The sequence below is a fragment of the Pseudorca crassidens genome, chromosome 2 (genome assembly GCF_039906515.1).
Source record: "Pseudorca crassidens isolate mPseCra1 chromosome 2, mPseCra1.hap1, whole genome shotgun sequence".
Classification (NCBI taxonomy): domain Eukaryota; kingdom Metazoa; phylum Chordata; class Mammalia; order Artiodactyla; family Delphinidae; genus Pseudorca; species Pseudorca crassidens.
In genome coordinates, this window is record NC_090297.1 from 159207765 (window position 1) to 159228198 (window position 20434).

The 20434-nt window shown below is 35.1% G+C and overlaps 1 protein-coding gene across 1 annotated transcript in view; it reads left to right on the plus strand.

Moving 5' to 3' along the window:
- CATSPERE (catsper channel auxiliary subunit epsilon) overlaps positions 1–20434 on the plus strand; it is a 259066-nt gene that overhangs the window by 33933 nt on the left and 204699 nt on the right. The window contains exons 4-6 of the mRNA XM_067729520.1: positions 2280–2353; positions 2631–2700; positions 11562–11632. Coding sequence (XP_067585621.1) covers positions 2280–2353; positions 2631–2700; positions 11562–11632 — 215 coding nt within the window. The remainder of the gene's footprint in view (positions 1–2279; positions 2354–2630; positions 2701–11561; positions 11633–20434) is intronic.

The following is a 20434-nucleotide window of genomic DNA, read 5'->3' on the forward strand; positions in this document are numbered from 1 at the left end:
TCTATGAAGCCATCATCACCCTGATACCATAACCAAAGACTACCAAAACAGAAAATTACAAGCCAATATCTTTGACAAATATAGATGCAAAAATTTTCAACAAAATATTAGCAAACTGAATCTAACAACACATAAAAAAGATCATACACCATAACCAACTTGGATTCATCCCAGCGTCACAAGTATGGTTCAACATACACAAATCAATCAATGTGACATAACACATCAACAAAAGAAAAGACAAAAACCGCATGATCATCTCAATAGTGCAGAACAAGCATTTGATAAAATTCAACATCCATTCATGATAAAAACCCGTACAAAAGTGAGTATAGAGGGAACATATCTCAATATAATAAAAGCTATTTATAAAAAACCCACAGCCAATATAATACTCAATGGTGAAAAGCTGAAAGCCTTCCCACTAAAATCTGGAACAAGATAAAGATGCCCACTCTTACCATTTCTATTCAATATAGTATTGGAAGTCCTAGTCACAGCAGTTAGACAAGGAAAAGAAAAGCTATTCAAATTGGTAGGGAAGAGGTAAAATTGTCATCATGCAGATATGATACTATATATAGAAACCCCTAAAGACTCCACACAAAAACTACTGGAACTGATAAACAAATTCAGCAAGGTAGCAGGATACAAGATTAACATACAAAAATCAGTTGCATTTCTTTATACTAACAATGAAATATCAGAACGGGAATGTAAACAAGCAATCCCCTTTAAGAGTGCGTGAAAAAAATAAAATACTTAGGAATAAACCTCACCAGAAAGATGAGAGATATATGCTGAGAACTACAAAACATTAGTAAAGCTAATTGACGATGATTCAAAGAAATGGAAAGATATCCCATGCTCTTGGATGGGAAGAATTTATATTGTTGAAATGGCCATACTACCCAAAGCAATGTACAGATTTGATTCAATCCCTATCAAATTACCAGTGACATATGTATAACTGATTCATTTTGTTATAAAGCAGAAACCAACACACCATTGTAAAGCAATTATACTTCAATAAAGATGTGAAAAAAAAGATTACAAATATCCTAAAATTTTTTCTGATTAACTTTATGAGAAATTCTAATTATTTTATTTCATTAATATCAAAGGCACGGTATGTGTGATAATAGTACTTTGAGATTGGCTAACACTTCCTTTGTAAATGTGGTCAATTTTGGTAAATGTTATATGTGAGATTGAAAAGAATATATTTTGTATTGGTTAATTTTAGAAACACACACACACAAGCACACAGAGTTGACCCTTGAACAACATAGGTTTGAGCTGAACTGTTCCACTTATACAAAGAATTTTTTTCAATAGTAAATACTAAAGTACTACACAATCCAAGGTTGACTGAACCTGTGGATGTGGAACCACTGATACTGAAGAACTTCATATATAAAAGGCTAACTATAAACTATAGGCAGATTTTCCACTATGTGGAGTGTCGGTGCCCCTAACTGTTGAGTTGTTCAAGGGTCAGCTGTAACTACCCTTTCTTCAGGTTTAATCTATGGCTTGAAAAAAGTGTGTTAAAGCCTACCACTATATTTGTGACTTTTAAAATATCTTCTAGTAATTCTATCAAATTTTGCTTTATATACTACAGGGTCGTGTCATAGCTTCTGGTGAACTTTTCTCTTTTATCTTCTTATACACTGTTCATTAATCCTATATCATCAAATCTATGAGATAGCTGGTATTATAATCCCCATTCAAGTAAAACCAATGAAACAATATTTATATATGTATATATACATAAAACTGTATACATATGTATATGTACGTAATTTTATGTAACAATATTAGGAGGTGAAATTGGGCTCCAACTCTGGCTGAAGAGGATGACCAGTGTTGAGACTAAGACTGATAATGTTAGAAATTGTATGAGCATACTTCCAGGAAGAAAGAGTTTATAAATGAAAGAATGTGGAAGCAGGAAAAAAAGTAGAAATAAGGAAATAAGGAAAATGCGACTGAAGAAATTTATGATGATTGTATCACCTTAAGTGCCACCTTCTAGACACTTGATAGATTACTTTTGAAGTAAAATAAAATAAAAATCTTATAGTTGGGGGCAGACTATTGAAATGTCCCATAAAAGTTGTTATTTTTCTTTTACTTGTACAATTTCAAAGGGATTGAGATTTAGTTATTCTCTCTTTAAATAATGACTCAGAAAATTGAGCCCTACATCTAAACACTGAGATAAAAAATTTTAGAGCAGATTTTTGTTTGAGCTATTTTACCTTCTTTTCCAGATTAAGTTAGAGTATGAAGGAACATTATTTTCTGAGTGGAGTGTGCCGGGAACTTGTTCTATAAAAAATAAAAGGTAAGATTTTTGCTGTGAAATTCAATGTATGAGTAAAAACCATTCATATAGTGTGGACATTCAGATTCAAGGCTGTGATTTAATGTAAATTTCTTTTCATTAATAGATGTGAAAAGAAAGACAAAATCACTTTGAAAATAGGAGAGAAGTAAACTATTGCTATATTTTTTATTTTTCTTATTAGCAAAGAATGGAAGTTTTTAGGCTTAAAAAGTAGTAGGGGAATCTCATAAGCATCTATACTTATTTCTCCTTTCCCATTGTTTTTAACTGCTAGATCACCCAAGACAGAACTACGTTGTTCTTCTCCTGGTATTCAGATTATAAAACCAATTGTTATGGGCCCAGTAAGTTGATTTTAATGATAAATTAGTAAATCTTAAATAATTATCCCTGTTACATTTTATTTTGCCTTATTTTTGATGTTTTAACTTAACCTGTTTTAAATAGTTGAGTTGTAACTATAAGAGGTATTTTAAAATTATTGTCAATATATCATTAATTTTTAGATGTATCTCATAGCAAATTATGTTATGAACTGATACAGTAGTTCCCCACTTATCCATGGTTACACCTTCTTTGCTTTCAAGTTACCCACAGTCAACTGTGGTCCAAAAAATTTAAATGGGAAATTCCAGAAATAAACAATTCACAAGCTTTAAATTGCAGTTGTTCTGAGTTGCATGATGAATTGTCATGCCATCCCACTCCATCCTACCTGGGACATGAATCATTCCTTTGTCTGGCATATCCTACCCATTAGTTACTTAGTACCTGTCCCAGTTATCAGATCTATTTTTGTGATAACACAATGCTTGTGTGAAGGTAACCCTTATTTTACTCAATAATAGCCCCCAAAGTGCAAGAACAGTGATTCTGGCAATTCAGATATGCCAAAGAGAAGCAATTAAGTGCTTCCTTTAAGTGAAAAGGTGAACGTTTTTAACTAAATAAGGAAAGAAAAAAGATCATATTGATATAATTATTTTACTTTATTATTATTGTTGTTAATCTCTTACTGTGCTTAATTTACAAATTAAATTTTATCATAGGTATGTATGTACAGTAAAAAACAGTATATATAGGGCTGATTTGGTACTATCTGCAGTTTCAACCATCCACTGGGGGTCTTGGAATATATCCCCCATGGATAAGAGGGGATCACCATATATGATTTTTACATTAGCTTTTTTATTAATAAATATATTAAAGCCCCAGTTACCACCTTAATGATAACAGTACTCCCAGATAAGTGGGTCTCAGATCATATACTCCTATGACAATATCAACAGTTAAAAAGCCATTTCTAGCAGATTTATTTGTATTCCACTACATTTTCTTCAATTCAGGAAAGCTATGTGAATGCAATTAAATAAGAGTGATGTTGAATCCTCTCTAGTCAACAATAATAATAAGGAATTTTTTATTGGAATGTAATTGCTTTACAATGTTGTGTTAGTTTCTGCTGTACGACGAAGGGAATCAGCTATATGTATACATATATCCCCTCCTTCTTGGACCTCCCTCCCACCCATCCTACCCAACTAGGTCATCACAGAGCACCAAGCTGAGCTCCCTGTGCAGAAGGTTCCCACTAGCTATCTATTTTACACATGGTAGTGTATATATGTCAATCTAAATCTCCCAGTTCATCCCACCCCCTCTTCTCCCCCGTGTCCACATGTGCGTTCTCTACGTCTCCTTCTCTATTCCTCCCTTGCAAATAGGTTCATCTGTACCACTTTTCTAGATTCCACATGTATGCATTAATATATATTTGGTTTTCTCTTTCTGCCTTACTTCACTCTGTATGACAGGCTCTAGGTCCATCCACATCTCTACAAATGACCCAATTTCATTTCTTTTTATGGCTGAGTAATAGTCCATTATATATATGTACCACATCTTCTTTATCCATTCATCTGTCAATGGACACTTAGGTTGCTTCCACGTCCTGGCTATTGTAAATAGTGCTGCAGTGAACATTGTGGTATGGACACTTTTTGAATTATGGTTTTCTCAGGGTATATGCCCAGTAGTGGGATTGCTGGGTCATATGGTAGTTCTATTTTTAGTTTTTTAAGGGACCTCCATACTGTTCTCCATAGTGGCTGTATCAATTTACATTCCCACCAACAGTGCAAGAGGGTTCCCTTTTCTCCACACCCTCTGCAGCATTTACTGTTTGTAGATTTTTCAATGATGCACATTGTGACCAGTACCTCATTATAGTTTTGATTTGCATTTCTCTAGTAAATAGTGATGTTGAGCATCTTTTCACATGCCTCTTGGCCATCTGTATGTCTTCTTTGGAGAAATGTCTATTTATATCTTCCACCCATTTTTTGATTGGGTTGTTTGTTTTTTTGATATTGAGCTGCATGAGCTGTTTGTATATTTTTGAGATTAGTCCTTTATCCATTGCTTCCTTTGCAAATATTTTCTCCCATTCTGAGGGCTGTCATTTCATCTTGTTTATGGTTTACTTTGCTGTGCAGAAGCTTTTAAGTTTCATTAGGTCCCATTTGTTTATTTTTGTTTTTATTTTCATTACTCTAGGAGGTGGGTCAAAAAAGATCTTGCCGTGATTTATGTCAAAGAGGATTTTTGCCTATGTTTTCTTCTAAGAGTTTTATAGTGTCCAGTCTTACATTTATGTCTTTAATCCATTTTAAGTTCATTTTTGTGTATGGTGTTAGGGATTGTTCTAATTTCATTCTTTCACATGTAGCTGTCCTGTTTTCCCAACACCACTTATTGAAGAGACTGTCTTTTTTCCATTGTGTATTCTTGCCTCCTTTGTTGTAGCTTATGTGACCACAGGTGCATGGGTTTATCTCTGGGCTTTCTGTTTGTTCCATTGATCTATATTTCTGTTTTTATACCGGTACCATACTCTTTTGATGACTGTAGCTTTGTAGTAGAGTCTGAAGTCAGGGAGTCAGATTCCTCCAGCTCTGTTTTTCTTTCTCAAAATTGTTTTGGCTAATTCAGGGTCTTCTGTGTTTCCATATAAATTGTAAAATTTTTTGTTCTAATTCTGTGAAAAATGACATTGCTAATTTGATAGGGATTGCATTGAATCTGTAGATTGCTTTGGGTGGTATAGTCATTTTCACAATGTTGATTCTTCCAATCCAAGAACATGGTATGTCTCTCCATACGTTCGTGTCATCTTTGATTTCTTTCATCAGTGTTTCATAGTTTTCTGAGTACAGGTCTTTTGCCTCCTTAGGTAGGTTTATTCCTAGGTATTTTATTCTTTTTGTTGCAGTGGTAACTGGGATTGTTTCTTTAATTTCTCTTTCAGATTTTTCGTTGTTAGTGTATAGGAATTCAAGAGATTTCTGTACATTAATTTTGTATCCTGCTACTTTACCAGATTCATTGATTAGCTCTAGTAGTTTTCTGGTAGCATTTTTAGGATTTTCTATGTATACTATCATGTCATCTGCAAACAGTGACAGTTTTACTTCTTCTTTTATAGTTTGGATTTCTTTTATTTCTTTTTCTTCTCTGACTGCCATGGCTAGAACTTCCAAAATTATGTTGAATAATAGTGGTGAGAGTGGGCACTCTTGTCTTTTTCCTGATCTTAGAGGAAATGGTTTTAGTTTTTTACCATTGAGAATGATGTTTGTTGTGGCTTTGTCATATATGGCCTTTTATGTTGAGGTGGGTTCCCTCTATGCCTACTTTCTGGAGAGTTTTTATCATAAATGGTTGTTGAATTTTGTCAAAAGCTTTTCCTGCATCTATTGAGACAATAATTTAATTATTAACTTTAATTAACTTTAATTATATTATTAGTAATTTAATTCTTTAATTTGTTAATATGGTGTATCACATTGATTGATTTGTGTATATTGAAGAATCCTTGCATCCCTGGGATAAATCCCACTTGATCATGGTGTATGATTTTTTTAATGTGTTGTTGGATTCTGTTTGCTAGTATTTTGTTGAGGACTTTTGCATCCATGTTCATCAGTGATATTGGTCTGTAATTTTCTTTTTTTGTGACATCTTTATCTGGTTTTGGTATCAGGGTGGCCTCATAGAATGAGTTTGGGAGTGTTCCTCCCTCTTCAATCTTTTGGAAGAGTTTCAGAAAGATAGGTGTTAGCTTTTCTCTAAATGTTTGATAGAATTGTCCTGTGAAGCCATCTGGTCCTGGATTTTTGTTTGTTGGAAGATTTTTAATTTCAATTTCACTATTTGTGATTGGTCTGTTTATATTTCCTATTTCTTCCTCGTTCGGTCTTGAAAGTTTGTACCTTTCTAAGAATTTGTCCATTTCTTCCAGTTGTCCATTTTCTTCGCATACAGTTGCCTATAGTAGTCTCTTATGGTCCTTTGTATTTCTGTGCTGTCAGTTGTAATTTCTCTTTTTTCATTTCTAATTTTATTGATTTGAATCCTCTCCCTTTTTTCTTGATGATTCTGGCTAGGTTTATCAATTTTGTTTTCTTCTCGAAGAACCAACTTTTAGTTTTGTTGATCTTTGCTATTGTTTTCTTCATTTCTATTTCATTTATTTCTGCTCTGATCTTTATGATTTCTTTCCTTCTACTAACTTTGGGGGTTTTTTTGTGTGTGTGCTTCTTCTTCTTTCTCTAGTTGCTTTATCTGTAAGGTTAGATTGTTTATTTGAGATTTTTCTTGTTTCCTGAGTTGAGATTGAATTGCTATAAACTTCCCTCTTAGAACTGCTTTTGCTGCATTCCATAGGTTTTGGGTCATTGTGTTTTCACTGTCATTTGTTTCTATGTATTTTTAAATTTCCTCTTTGATTTCTTCAGTGATTTCTTGGTTATTTAGTAGCGTAATGTTTAACCTCCATGTGTTTATGTTTTTTACAGTTTTTTACTGTAATTGGTTTCTAATCTCATAGAGTTGTGTTTGGAAAGGATGCTTGATATAATTTCAATTGTCATAAATTTACCGAGGCTTGATTTGTGAACTAAGATGTGATCTATCCTGGAGAATGTTCCGTATACACTTGAGACGAAAGTGAATTCTGCTGCTTTGGGGTGGAATGTCCTATAAATATCAATGAAATCTATCTGATCTATTGTGTCATTTAAAGCTTGTGTTTCCTTATTTATTTTCTGTTTGGATGATCTGTCCATTGGTGTAAGTGGGGTGTTAAAGTCCCCACTATTATTGTGTTGCTGTTGATTTCCCCTTTTATGGCTGTTAGCATTTGCCTTATGTATTGAGGTGCTCCTATGATGGGTGCATAAATATTTATAATTGTTATATCTTCTTCTTGGATTGATCCCTTGATCATTATGTAGTGTCCTTCCCTGTTTCTTGTAACAGTCTTTATTTTAAAGATTATTTTATCTGATATGAGTATTGCCACTCCAGCTTTCTTTCAATTTTCATTTGCATGGAATATCTTTTTCCATTCCCTCACTTTCAGTCTGTATGTGTTCCTAGGTCTGAAGTGGGTCTCTTGTAGACAGCATATACATGGGTCTTGTTTTTGTATCCATTCAGCCATTCTGGATCTTTTGGTTGGAGCATTTAGTCCATTCACATTCAAGGTAATTATCAATATGTATGTTCCTATTACCATATTCTTAATTGTTTTGCATTTGTTTTTGCAGGTCTTTTTCTTCTCTTGTGTTTCCCGCCTAGAGAAGTTTCTTTAGCATTTGTTGTAAAGCTTGTTTGGTGGTGCTGAATTCTCTTAGCTTTTGCTTATCTGTAAAGCTTTTGATTTCTCTGTTGAATGTGAATGAGATCCTTGTTGGGTGGAGTAATCTTGGTTGTAGGTTTTTCCCTTTCATCACTTTAAATGTATCCTGCCACTCCCTTCTGGTCTGCAGACTTTCTGCTGTAAAATCAGCTGATAACTTTATGGGGATTTCCTTGTATGCTATTTGTTGCTTCTCCCTTGCTGCTTTTAATATTTTTTCTTTGAATTTAATTTTTCTTAGTTTGATTAATATGTGTTGGTGTGTTTCTCCTTGGGTTTATCCTGTATGGACTCTGCAATTCCTGGACTTGGGTGGCTATTTCTTTTCCCATCTTAGGGAAGTTTTTGACTCTAATCTCTTCAGATATTTTCTCAGACCCTTTCTCTTTCTCTTCTTCTTCTAGGACCACTATAATTCGAATATTGGTGCATTTAATGTTGTCCTAGAGGTCCCTGAGACTGTCCTCATTTTTTTTCATTCTTTTTTCTTTATGCTGCTCTTCAGCAGTTATTTCCACCATTCTATCTTCCAGGTTACTTATCCATTCTTCTGCCTCAGTTATTCTGGTACTGATTCCTTCTAGAGTATTTTTCATTTCAGTTATTGTGTTGTTCATCACTGTTTGTTTGTGCTTTAGTTCTTCTAGGTCCTTGTTACACATTTCTTGTATTTTCTCAATCCATACCTCCATTCTATTTCCAAGATTTTGGATCATCTATACTATCATTACTCTGGATTATTTTTCAGGTAGGTTGCCTATTTTCTCTTCATTTATTTGGTCTTATAGGTTTTTACCTTGCTCCTTCATCTGTAACACATTTTTTTTGTCATCTCGTTCTTATTGATTTGTGGGGCTGTGTTCCTGTTGTGCTGATTGTTCGGCCTGAGGCATCCAGCACTGGAGTGTGTAGGCAGTTGGTTGAAGCTGGGTGTTGGTGCTGAGATGAGGACCTGTGGGAGAGTTTACACCAATTAACATTCCTTGGGATCTGAGCTTCTCTGTTACTCCAGTGTTTTGGACTCCACACACCCACCACAGGAGCTCAGGCAAGACCCTACAAGCTACACAGTGTGGCAAAAAAAAAAAAAAAAAAAAAAGCAACAAACAAAAAAGAGCAGAACAATAACAATAAAGAAAAAATAAAATAAAATTAGAAAAATTAAAAATACAATAGAAAAAATAAAAATGAAATCACCACAACAAAACAAAACAGAACCACAACAGCAAATATATATATATATAAAATTTTAAAAATGAAAAAATAAAATAAAAAATAAGATTAAAAGGTAAGAATTTTTTTAAAAAAGGCTGGAGGAGGCCTGGGGGCTGTGGGGCTCAGGCCCAGGACCTGCGCGGCCAGGAAAGGCCTTAGCGGGCCGTAGGGCTTAGACCTTGGACCTATGCAGCCAGAAAAGCCCTTAGTTGAGGGGTGGGGGTTAGGTCCAGGACCCGTGCGGCTGGAAGAGGCCTCAGCGGGGGCACTTAGGCCCAGGATCTGACCGGCCAGAGGGGGCCAGGGAGGGATTCAGGCCCAGGACCCCAGGAGGCTTGCCGGGGCGCAAGTGGCAGGGGAGATGCTGGCCGTGTTCCCCTCTGATCCCCAATCCCCAGAAGGTCCCTCTCCATCCCCATCAATCCCCACGCCATGAGTGGACCCCTCTGAGTGTAGGAACCTCTCCCCTCCCCCAGCCTCCCTCAGGGGTGCCAGTCCCATCCTACCTCCAACTTTTCCTCCCCCCGCTCCTTCCTTCCTGTATCCTACCTGGTGGCATGGGGATTCCTGTCCCCTTTGGTGTCTGAGGTCCTCCACCAGCACCTAGTGGATGTGTCCTCCTACTCCGCCATCTTCACTCCGCCCCTAACAATAAGGAATTTTAAAGCAATGGCACTGTGCTAGTTCATAACAAAGTACTGGCCACACACCTTATAGTTGATGTTCCCACATAAGTGTATTTAAAGCCATTGCTGTGTAGAGACTTCATGTGACAAGTCCTGCCTTTACTCTGGGGCTTGTGCCTTCTTTTTACTTTTTTTTTTCCCCATGAGTAAAGTGTTTCTCTAAGTTCTGTTGCTTTCCTTTTACTTAGTAACCTGTATTTTCAGGAAACAGGTAGACAGGGTGAAGTGGGAGAGGCCAGATATATATAGTAATTCACATTTCAATCCCTGTAGATTGAAAAATATTTGAATTTGACTTTTTGAGTTTGTGTGTTTCCCAGTGTGTTTCCCAGGAATTGTGTTCCTGGGAAGTAAAAGATTTCTCTTTACTGATTCCTGAGGAAGTAAAGGATTTCTCTCCCTTTTGTTATGTGTTGGAAGTCCACATAAATGTGTAATGTTATGTAAAAAATATGTACACACTAATACATGTATATATAGGAATATATTTGTCATTTATATATAGTGCTATCAGACCTTACAGCCTTTAAGGAGGTATGTGTGACTTTTGAAATGCACTCAAAAGGCCTCAGTTATAACAACCAAAGAATGTCTCCAAGCATTGCCAAACATTTCTTTGCAAGCAATTTCATCTCTTGTTGAGAACAATTAAACAAGAAAATTAATTGAGTTGTGTTTCATTGAGGAAGACTTTCGAGGAAAATTCACTGTTTTCCTTTGTACAGTTGCAGAGAACACTTCTGTGTCCAGATATTGGTGGGGGGGGGTGGTTCAACATTGACCAATTCTCCTATATTAGCTGGGGGTACTACCATTCAAAGTTCCAACAATATCTACCTAGAGTTAATGTCACATCCCACAAGTTAAGGGCTCAGTCCCACAAGACTGCACCCACTTCAGTTGCCAATTGCTGACTGACTGGTGATAAATCCAGGTTCCCATAACTTTCTCCTCAATTTCAGTAATTTGCTAAACAACTCACAGAACTCAGGGAAACACATTTACTGGTTAAAATAAAGAATATGGTAAAAGGATCCAGATGAACAACAAGGTCAAGGAGTACATAGGGCAAGGTCCAGAAGGGTTCTGAGTACAGGAACTTCTGTCATTGTGCAGTTGGGTACATCACCTGCTGGCATGTGGATGTGTCCACCAACCTGGAAGCTCTCTTACTCTCATACTTTAAGGATTTTTATGGAGACTTCATCAAGTAGGCATGATTGATTATTGACTCATTTTCCAGCCCTTCTCCACTCTCCAGAGAATGGGGGGAGGCTGAGCTGAGAATGGGAGGCTGAGCTGAAAGTTCCAAGCTTTTAACCATGGGTTGGTTTTTCTAGTGATCAGTTCCCAGCCAGGAGCCCACCGAGTTAACTCATTAGAACAAAAAGAATTTAGGGGCTCTGTGCCAGACGTTCCTATTACTCAGGAAATTAAAGAGTATTAGGAGCTAGGTGTCAGGAACCAGGGTCAAAGACCAGATATTAGGAACTGGGGCTAAAATATACAGAAAAGATGTATATATATAATTTCATAAAGACAAATATAATAGAAGCAATCAGTCATCTAAATTTATCATAGTTTCTTTTGCATTTTCTTTTAGGATTTAGAAGAAGAACGCTATTTATCTGTGGACAGTTCTCATACTTGCTTTCTGTGGTATTATAAGGTTATGTAAGTAATGCAGAAGAAAGGTAATTAATGCGTTTTAAAAGTATTTAGCTTTAATTAACCACAAATTGATTATCTGCATTATAGTTTCCATATAAGCTTTTATTCACCAATCAAGATGTCCTCAAATGTACCCAACTAATGCCCAACTAATAGTGAAGAACAAACAGTAAATATAACAATAGCAACCACTATTTGAACAAATACTGCTTCTACATGGTCATACTTTATGTAAATTAGCTATGTCAGTTTTCATAATTACCAGTTAAATGTAAGTATTACTATCTTTATTATAAATGAGGAAATGTAAGCTTGGATAGGTTAAATAATTTGGAAAAAATATGCAGCTACTAAAAGATAGCATTGGAAATTGACTCTGGTTTTTCAGATTACAGGCTTCTTTGGTTTCCATTGTATACATTATATTCCAAAAGTACTCTCGTTTTCTTAGATAGCTCTTCAAACTCTTTTTAACATGATGGTGAATGAATATAACTAAGAAGGAAAAACTGGTACAAGAAAAAAAAGTTAATTGCATTATAAAATCAATAAGTAAAATGCATCAATGAGTCAGAGTTTTGTTTTGTTTTGTTTTGTTTTTAGTATCATAGTCCAAGCATATCCTAAATACCGTGTAGGATAAAAAGAACTGTCTTATGTGGTCCCTGCTCTCCAGATGACTGTAATGTACCTAATTCTTTTTATGTACTTAATATCCCTTCCTTTGAGGGAACCATCCCTCCCCTATTCTGTGGTGAAATTATTAATTTCATGTGATTTATGTGGTACTACCTCCACAACCCCACATTTCATTGGCCACAGCAATTAGGTGAGGATGGCCATATGACCCAAACAGAACCTATCAGAATACTTGTGTCTTCGGTAAAGCATAATTGTTGCCGATAATTTCACTGTCCTGGTTTACATGGTCCCTTTAAGTCAGATGGCTCTGTAGTTTATGTGTAACCTTTGAACTGAAAGTCCTGATAGCTAGATTTCAGCAAGCCCCACCAGGAGTACACATTTACCCATTCTTCTCTGAATTACTGCCACTCTCCCAGAGCCTTACCAAGAAGCAAGGTTATGTAAGTAATGCAAAAGAAAAGTAATTAATGTGTTTTAAGAGTATTTAGCTTTAGTTAACCACAAATGGATTAGCTGATATATTTGTCTATACTTGAACAGATGCTGCATTATCTGTATTACTATAACTTTATTTTTTAAATCTTGAGAAGTGATAGTACAAATACCCACCCCACCCTGACCCCAGCTCTTGTCGTCCTTCAGGAATTTCTTAGCTGTATCATGGACCTATTTTTTCTTCCTATAAATTTTTGGAATTGGTTTGTCAAATTCTACAAAAACCTTAGCTGGGATTTTTATAATTTGTCTAAATATTTTAATCAATTTGGGGTGTCTTTCTACTCCTGAATAATATATAACTCTCCATTTACTTAGGTCTTTTTACATGTCTGCCAATAAGATTTTGTAATTTTTAATAAAGGTTCCAGGACATTTTTATTAGACTTATTCCTAGGTACTCTTTTTTTTTTTTTTTGCTATTATAAATAGTCAAAAATTTTAAATTACAATTTCTAACCAGTTATTCCTGTTGTATAGAATACAATTTACTTTTGAATGTTGATTTTTGCATTCAGCAACATTGCTAAACTCTTATATTGTGATAATTTATTTATATATTCTCTTGGAATTAAAAAAAATCAGATTACTTGCAAATAATGATGATTTTGTTTTTCTTTCTGATAAGTATGGCTTCCATTCCTTTTATTCTTACTGCATGTCTAGAACATCAAATACAATGTTTCTTAGAAGGGTGATAGCAGGTCTCCTTATTTTATTCCTGATCTTAAAAGGAAGACTCTCATCATTTCACTAGTTGTATAATATTTGTTACAGGTTATGAGTTAAACTTTGCCTGGTTAAGGAAGTTCCCTTTTATTCCAAGGTGGCTGTGGATTTTTTTATGAATTGGTGCTGAAATTTATTCAAAGTTTTTTTCTCTTCCACATAAAAGTTCATACGGTTTTTCTCTTTTACTATGTTAATCTGATGGATAATAGTTATTAATATATCCATATTAAACTAACCTTGTGTTTCTGGAATAAGCCAACTTGGTCTTGATGAATTAACTTTCATATACATTGATAGATTCCATTTGCTAATATTATTTAATTTTTTGTGTGTGCGAATATACATGAGTGAGATTGGCCTGTGGTTTTACTCCCCTTGTACTATCCTTTTCCTCTTTTGATATCAAGGCTATGCTAGACTCATCATGTAAGTTAGGATGAGTTCTTTTCTGTTCTCTGAGAGATTTTGTATAAGATTGGAAATATATGTTCCTTGAATATTTGATGGAAACTTGCATAGAAATCTACCTGGACCTGGATTTTTTGAGTGTGTGGGGGGGAAATTTTATAACTATTAACTCAATTTCTTTAATGGTTAAAATCCTATTTTGGAATTCTAATTCTTATAAAATCCATTTTTGTAGTATTTTATTTCCAGGAATTCATCCATGTCTTCAGTTAGCAATTTTAGTATCAATTTTAATGTCATAAAGTTGTCCATAATATCCTCTTATATTTGTTTAATCACTGAAGTAATAGTAGGTATGCCTCTCTTTTATCATTTCTAATATTTTTATTTGTGCCTTCCTTCTATTTCCTTGTTCTTCTTCCTAGAGATATTTCTATTTTATTAGTCTTTTCAAAGAACCATCTTTTGGCTTTATTGAGCTTTTGTATTGTTGTCTATTTTATCTCAATTTGTTTTTTACATTATTTCTTTTTTTGAGTTTGTTTTTCTAAAGTTTTTGAATTAGTTATATAGCCTACTAGGCTTAAAACTTCCTTTTTTTTCGAATGTATGTGTTTAAGGAAATAAAATTTCTTCTAAGTACCTCTATAGCTGCATCAACAAATAGTGGAATATCTCATAATTGTAATTTTTCATTATTGCTCATAAATAATTGTTTAGTAACTGCTACAATTTGTTTGAGCAATGAGTTGTTTAGAAATGCATTTTTAAATTTACAGACATGAGCCTTTTAAATTATTGTTTTGTTTTTGAATTCTAACCTAATTGTATTGTGATCACAAAAGCGTTAGAATCAAATCTTTGGCTTAGCATGTAGTCAAATTTTATAAATGTCTCGTGTGTACCTAAAGAAAATATATTTTCCTATTGTTGGATGAAGTATGCTATTTATGTCCAGTAGATCAGGTGTGTTAAGTGTACTGTTCAAAGTCTTGTGTACTTATTTGGCTCATTGTTGACTTGATATTGGCTAAAATTTCCCACTATGATGGTAGATACGTCACTTTTCCTTGTAGGTATGTAAATTTTTGCTTTTTATTTTATCTTTTAGTGCATATAACTTTAGAATTATTAAGATTTTTTGAAGAATTGAGACTTTGTTTGTAGTGACCTTGTTTCTCACTTGTAATGCTTTTCAACTTATGTTCTGTCTTATATTAATATGTTCATGTATCTTTAACCTTTGATTTTCAAGGCCTTAGAATTATTTTTCATTGACTTCTGGCTTCTGCTATTGCAGTTGAGAAGTCTGCTCTCTGTCTAATGGATTTTCCTTCTCTAGGTAATCATTATTTTCTCTGTAGCTGTTTTAAGAAGTTCAACCTTACCTATTGAGCTATACAAACTTTGCTATTGTAAGTTTCTTTATATTTATCCTACTTTTGATTTATTATAGTTCCTGAATCTGACGATTAAAGCCTTTCATAAATTCTGAAAATTCAGTTACTATCTTTTCAAATCCTGGTTTTCTCTCATTCTCTTTCTTCTTTCTTTTTAAATTTCCATAATAGAAACATGCCACCATTTCATTCTGTCCTTCCCGATGCTTCAAATCTTTTCACATTTCCTATCTTTTTATTTCCCATGACTCATTCTAGACTATTTTTTCAAATGTTTCTTTCAGTTTTCTAGTTCTCTCATCATCTGTGTTTAAATTTTTTTAATTACTAAAATCCTACTATCTAGAGGAAAGTACCATTGTATACTATATTCTACCATTTCTGCATTATTGCATCCATAACTGGCTGTGTAATCTGTTGGGTGCAGTACAAAATGAATATGGAGGGCCTCTGGTTCAAAAGCCAAGGGAAAAATACCATTAAAAGTATTAAATATAAAGCTTTTCCTTTCTTCTGTAGTTACTCTCTACCCGTCATGGCACTTTTTATTTGGAATATAATGTCATGCTCCCTTGGACATGAGAATACTCTTGGGTCAAGTACAAACTCATATAGTCACCAGGTTTAGCGTGTGTGCAGCCCATGAGCTGCTCAATTTTCCCTCTCAACAGTCATTGGACTGACATATAATACTTCAACCAGGGGTGGGGTCTGAAGAAGTCAAACCAGACATCTTCCCTTACAGTGGACCTACCACCTCAACCCATAGCTGATAGGCAACCCTCAAGGATATTGCAACCTCTGCACTGTGACACCCTTGGTACCTGGATTGGGGGTGGGTGTGACACCCTTGGTACCTGCCTAGATGAGGCCTCCATCAGCCACACCATAATTTTGCTAGCTGGGGTTCGGGGAGGACAATTGCTGGCATGCCTTACTTCAAGATGTCACAGGACTTAAACACCCTATGCTGACCCTCCTCATACCTGAGCCCAGAACTAGTTTTCAGGACAAGGAGTGAGAAGGGAAAGGCCAGGCAGGACCCAAGGTGCCAGGGTGTAATGAGTGGGTGGCCAAGAGCCTGTCCCATGGGAAAGATAAGTAATAGGAGACAGTACTGCATGAGCCAAACCTCCAAGTGCATGCTTCATTTTCCTATCATACTTCACGTACAAACCACAAGTTCAAAGATACATTTATTAAGAATTTCAAGACAGGGCTTCCCTGGTGGCGCAGTGGTTGAGAGTCCGCCTGTCGATGCAGGGGACACGGGTTCGTGCCCAGGTCCGGGAGGATCCCACATGCCGCAGAGCGGCTGGGCCCGTGAGCCATGCGCTCCACAGCAGGAGACGCCACAACAGTGAGAGGCCCACAAACCGGGGGGAAAAAAAAAAAAGAATTTCAAGACAGAGACTGCAAAGCATTAAACCTCAAGTACAAGGCCCTGCTGAGCATTGCCTCTCTTCCCTGGGCTTTCCTAACCTATTGACTCTTCCCACAAACCAGAATTCTGACCCGAGGGAAGAGAATTCATGGATCAGGTACTGTATTAGCATCTAAACTCTCTTGCTTTATTCTCTCTCTCCCCTAGGGTTAGAATACAGAAAAGGAAGGGAGAAGGATCCAAGGGGTCATGCTCAAATTATCATCTTTTTCAAATTCACTGTAACAATGTTCTGCTTCATCAGTCTATCCCAGTACTCTCTGCCTACTATCTGTCTATCCACTTAAACTGCTTTGGCAACGTTACTGAACGTTTAATGGGATTTTTTTAGTCCTTTTACTGTTTGATTTCTGTACCACATTTAATGCTGGGTATCACTTATTTCTTCTTAAAACTCTCTCATTCCTTCACTAACCTAATACCAGTATCTTCTCTGTCTTTCTTTTTATTATACATTATTGTTAACTATAGTCACCATGCTGTACATTAGATCCCTAAAACTTACTCATCTGCTTCCTTTGCTGTGCAGAAACATTTTAGTTTAATGTATTCTTACTTTTTGATTTTTACTTCTGTTGCTTATGCTTTTGATGTCATATCCAAAAACTCATTACTAAGCCTGATATCAGAGAGATTCTTCCCTATGTTTTCTTCTAGGAGTTTCACAGTTTCGGGTATAATATTTAAGTTCTCAGTCCATTTTGAGTTGATTTTTTTTAAATTTATTTATTTTTGGCTGTGTTGGATCTTTGTTGCTGTGCGCGGGCTTTCTTTAGTTGTGGCGAGTGGGGGCTACTCTGTTGTGGTGTGTGGGCTTCTCATTGCAGTGGCTTCTCTTGTTGTGGAGCACGGGCTCTAGGTGTGTGGGCTTCAGTAGTTGTGACACATGGGCTCAGTAGTTGTGGCTTGCAGGCTCTAGAGTGCAGGCTCAGTAGTTGTGACGCATGGGCTTAGTTGCTCCGTGGCATGTGGGATCTTCCCAGACCGGGGCTCGAACCCTTGTCCCCTGCATTGGCAGGCAGATTCTTAACCACTACACTACCAGGGAAGTCCTTGAGTTGATCTTTTGAGTGGTATAAGGTAAGGGTCCAGTTTCATTGTTTTGCATATGGATATCCAGTTTTTCCAACACTATCTCTTCTTTGCCCATATCCTGTTCTTGGTGCCCTTGTCAAACATTAGTTGACCATATTTGTGAGGGTTTAATTCTGTGCCCTTATTCTGTTCCATTGCTCCATGTATCTATTTTAATGCCAGTACCATACCGTTTTGATTACTATAGATTTGTATTGTACTTTGAAATCAGGAAATGTGATGCCTCTGGCTTTCTTTCTCAAGATTGCTTTGACTCTTTGGGGTCTTTGGGGCTCCATATGTATTTCAGAATTGTTTCTTCTATTCCTGTGAAAATTCCTTTGGATATTTGATATGAATTTCATTGACTCTATATAAGATTTTGGGTAGTATGAACATTTTAACAATATTAACTCTTCCAATCCATGAACATGGGATATTTTTCCATTTATTTAAGTGTTCCTCAGTTTCTTTCATCAATGTCTTATAATTTTTGGTATATAGATATTTCACTTCCATGGTTAAATTTATTCCTGTACTTTATTATTTGTGTTGCTATTGTTGCTTTCTTTATTTCTTTTTCAGATAGTTTATCATTAGTATATAGAAATGCAACTGATTTCTGCATGTTGATTTTGTATGCTGCAACTTTCCTGAATTTATTGATTAGTTCTAACAATTTTGGGGTGGACTCTTTAGGATTTTCTATATACAAGATTATATCATCAACAAACAGAGACAATTTTATTTCTTTCTTTCCAATTCAGATGCCTTATTTTTCTTTTTCTTGCCTGATTGCTTTCTCTAGGACTTCAGTTATTATGTTGAATAGAAATGGTGAGAATGAGTGCCCTTGTCTTGTTCCTGACCTTAAAGGAAAAGCTTTCAACCTTTCATGACTGAGTAGATGTTAGCTGTGGTGTGTCATATCTTGCCTTTATTATGATGAAGTATGTTCCTTCTATATCCAATTTGTTGAGGGTTTTTATCAATCAAGGATAATGTATTTTGTCAAATGCTTTTTCTGCATATATTGAGAAGATCAAATGATTTTTGTCTTTCAGTCTATTAATGTGGTTATCACATTGATTTATTTTCCTATATTGCATTCCAGGGACAAATCTCACTTGATCATTGTGTATGATCCTTTTAATATGCTGTTGAATTTGGTTTGCTAGTATGTCACTGAGAATTTTTGGATCTGTATTCATCAGGGATGTTGGCCTGTAGTTTTCTTTTCTTGTAGTGCCCTTATCTGGTTTTGATATTGGAGTAATGCTGCACTTGCAAAAAGAGTTTTGAAATATCCACTCCTCTTCAGTTTTTTGGAAGAGTTTGGAAAGAATTGGTATCAATTCTTCCTTAAATGCTTGGTAGAATTCACCAATGAAGCCATCAAATACTGGGCTTTTTCTTTGTTGGGAGATTTTTGCTTACTAATTCAAGCTTCTGACTCATAATTGGTTTGTCTGATACTCTGCTTCTTCATGATTTATTCTTGGTAGGTCATATATTTTTAGGAATTTATCCATTTCTACTAGATTGTCCAATATTTTGGCCTAATTGTTCATAGTAGTCTTTTATGATTTCTTTAAAAATTTCTGTAGAATTGGTAGTGATTTTCTCATTTTCATTTCTGATTTCAGTAATTTGAGTCTTCTTTTTTCGTAGGTAGTCTAGCTAAAGTTTTGCCAATTTTGTTTATCTTTTAAAAAAATTCTTAGTTTTATTCTTTTTTTGGTCTCTTTTATTTCTGTTCTATTTCACTGTTATTTCCTCTCCTTTGCTAATTTTGAATTTAGTTTCTTTCTTTTTTTTTTCTATTTTCTTCAGGTATAAAGTTATATTGTTTATTTGAGGTCTTTCTTTTTTCTGAGTGTGGGCATTTATCACTATAAATATCCCTTCTTGACTTGAACTTTTATTGCTCCATCCCATAAGTTTTGTTATGTTGTGTTTTTATTTTCATTGTTTTAAGATATTTTTTGATTTTCCTTTTTTATTTCATCTTTGACCCATTGGTTGTTCAGAAGTGTGTTGTTTAATTTACACATATTTGTGAATTTTCTAGTATTCCCTCTGTTATTGATCTAGTTTAATACCATGGTATGAAAAGATGAAGAAAAATCAGAAAAGATACTTGGTATGATTTCAATCTTTTAAAATTTGCTAAGACTTGTTTTTACCTCACATTTGATCTATCCTGAAGAATGTTCCATGTGTGCTTGAGAAGACTGTGCATTCTGCTGTTGGATGGAATGTTCTTTAGGCCCATTTGGTGTAAAGTATAGTTCAAGTACAACATTCCTTTATTGATTTTCTGTCTAGATGATCTATCCATTGTTGAAAATGGAATCCTCTACTATTATTATATTGTTGTGTATTTCTCCTTTTAGATCTGTTAGTTTTGCTTAGTATATTAGGTGCTCTGATGTTGAGTGCATATATATTTACAACTGTTATTTCCTCTTGAATAATTGGTTTTTATCATTATATATTGAATTTCTTTGTCTCTTGTTACACTTTTTTACTTAAAGTCTATTTTTCCTGATATAAGTATAGCTATCCTCGCTCTTTTTTTGGCTTTCATTTACCTGGAATATGTTT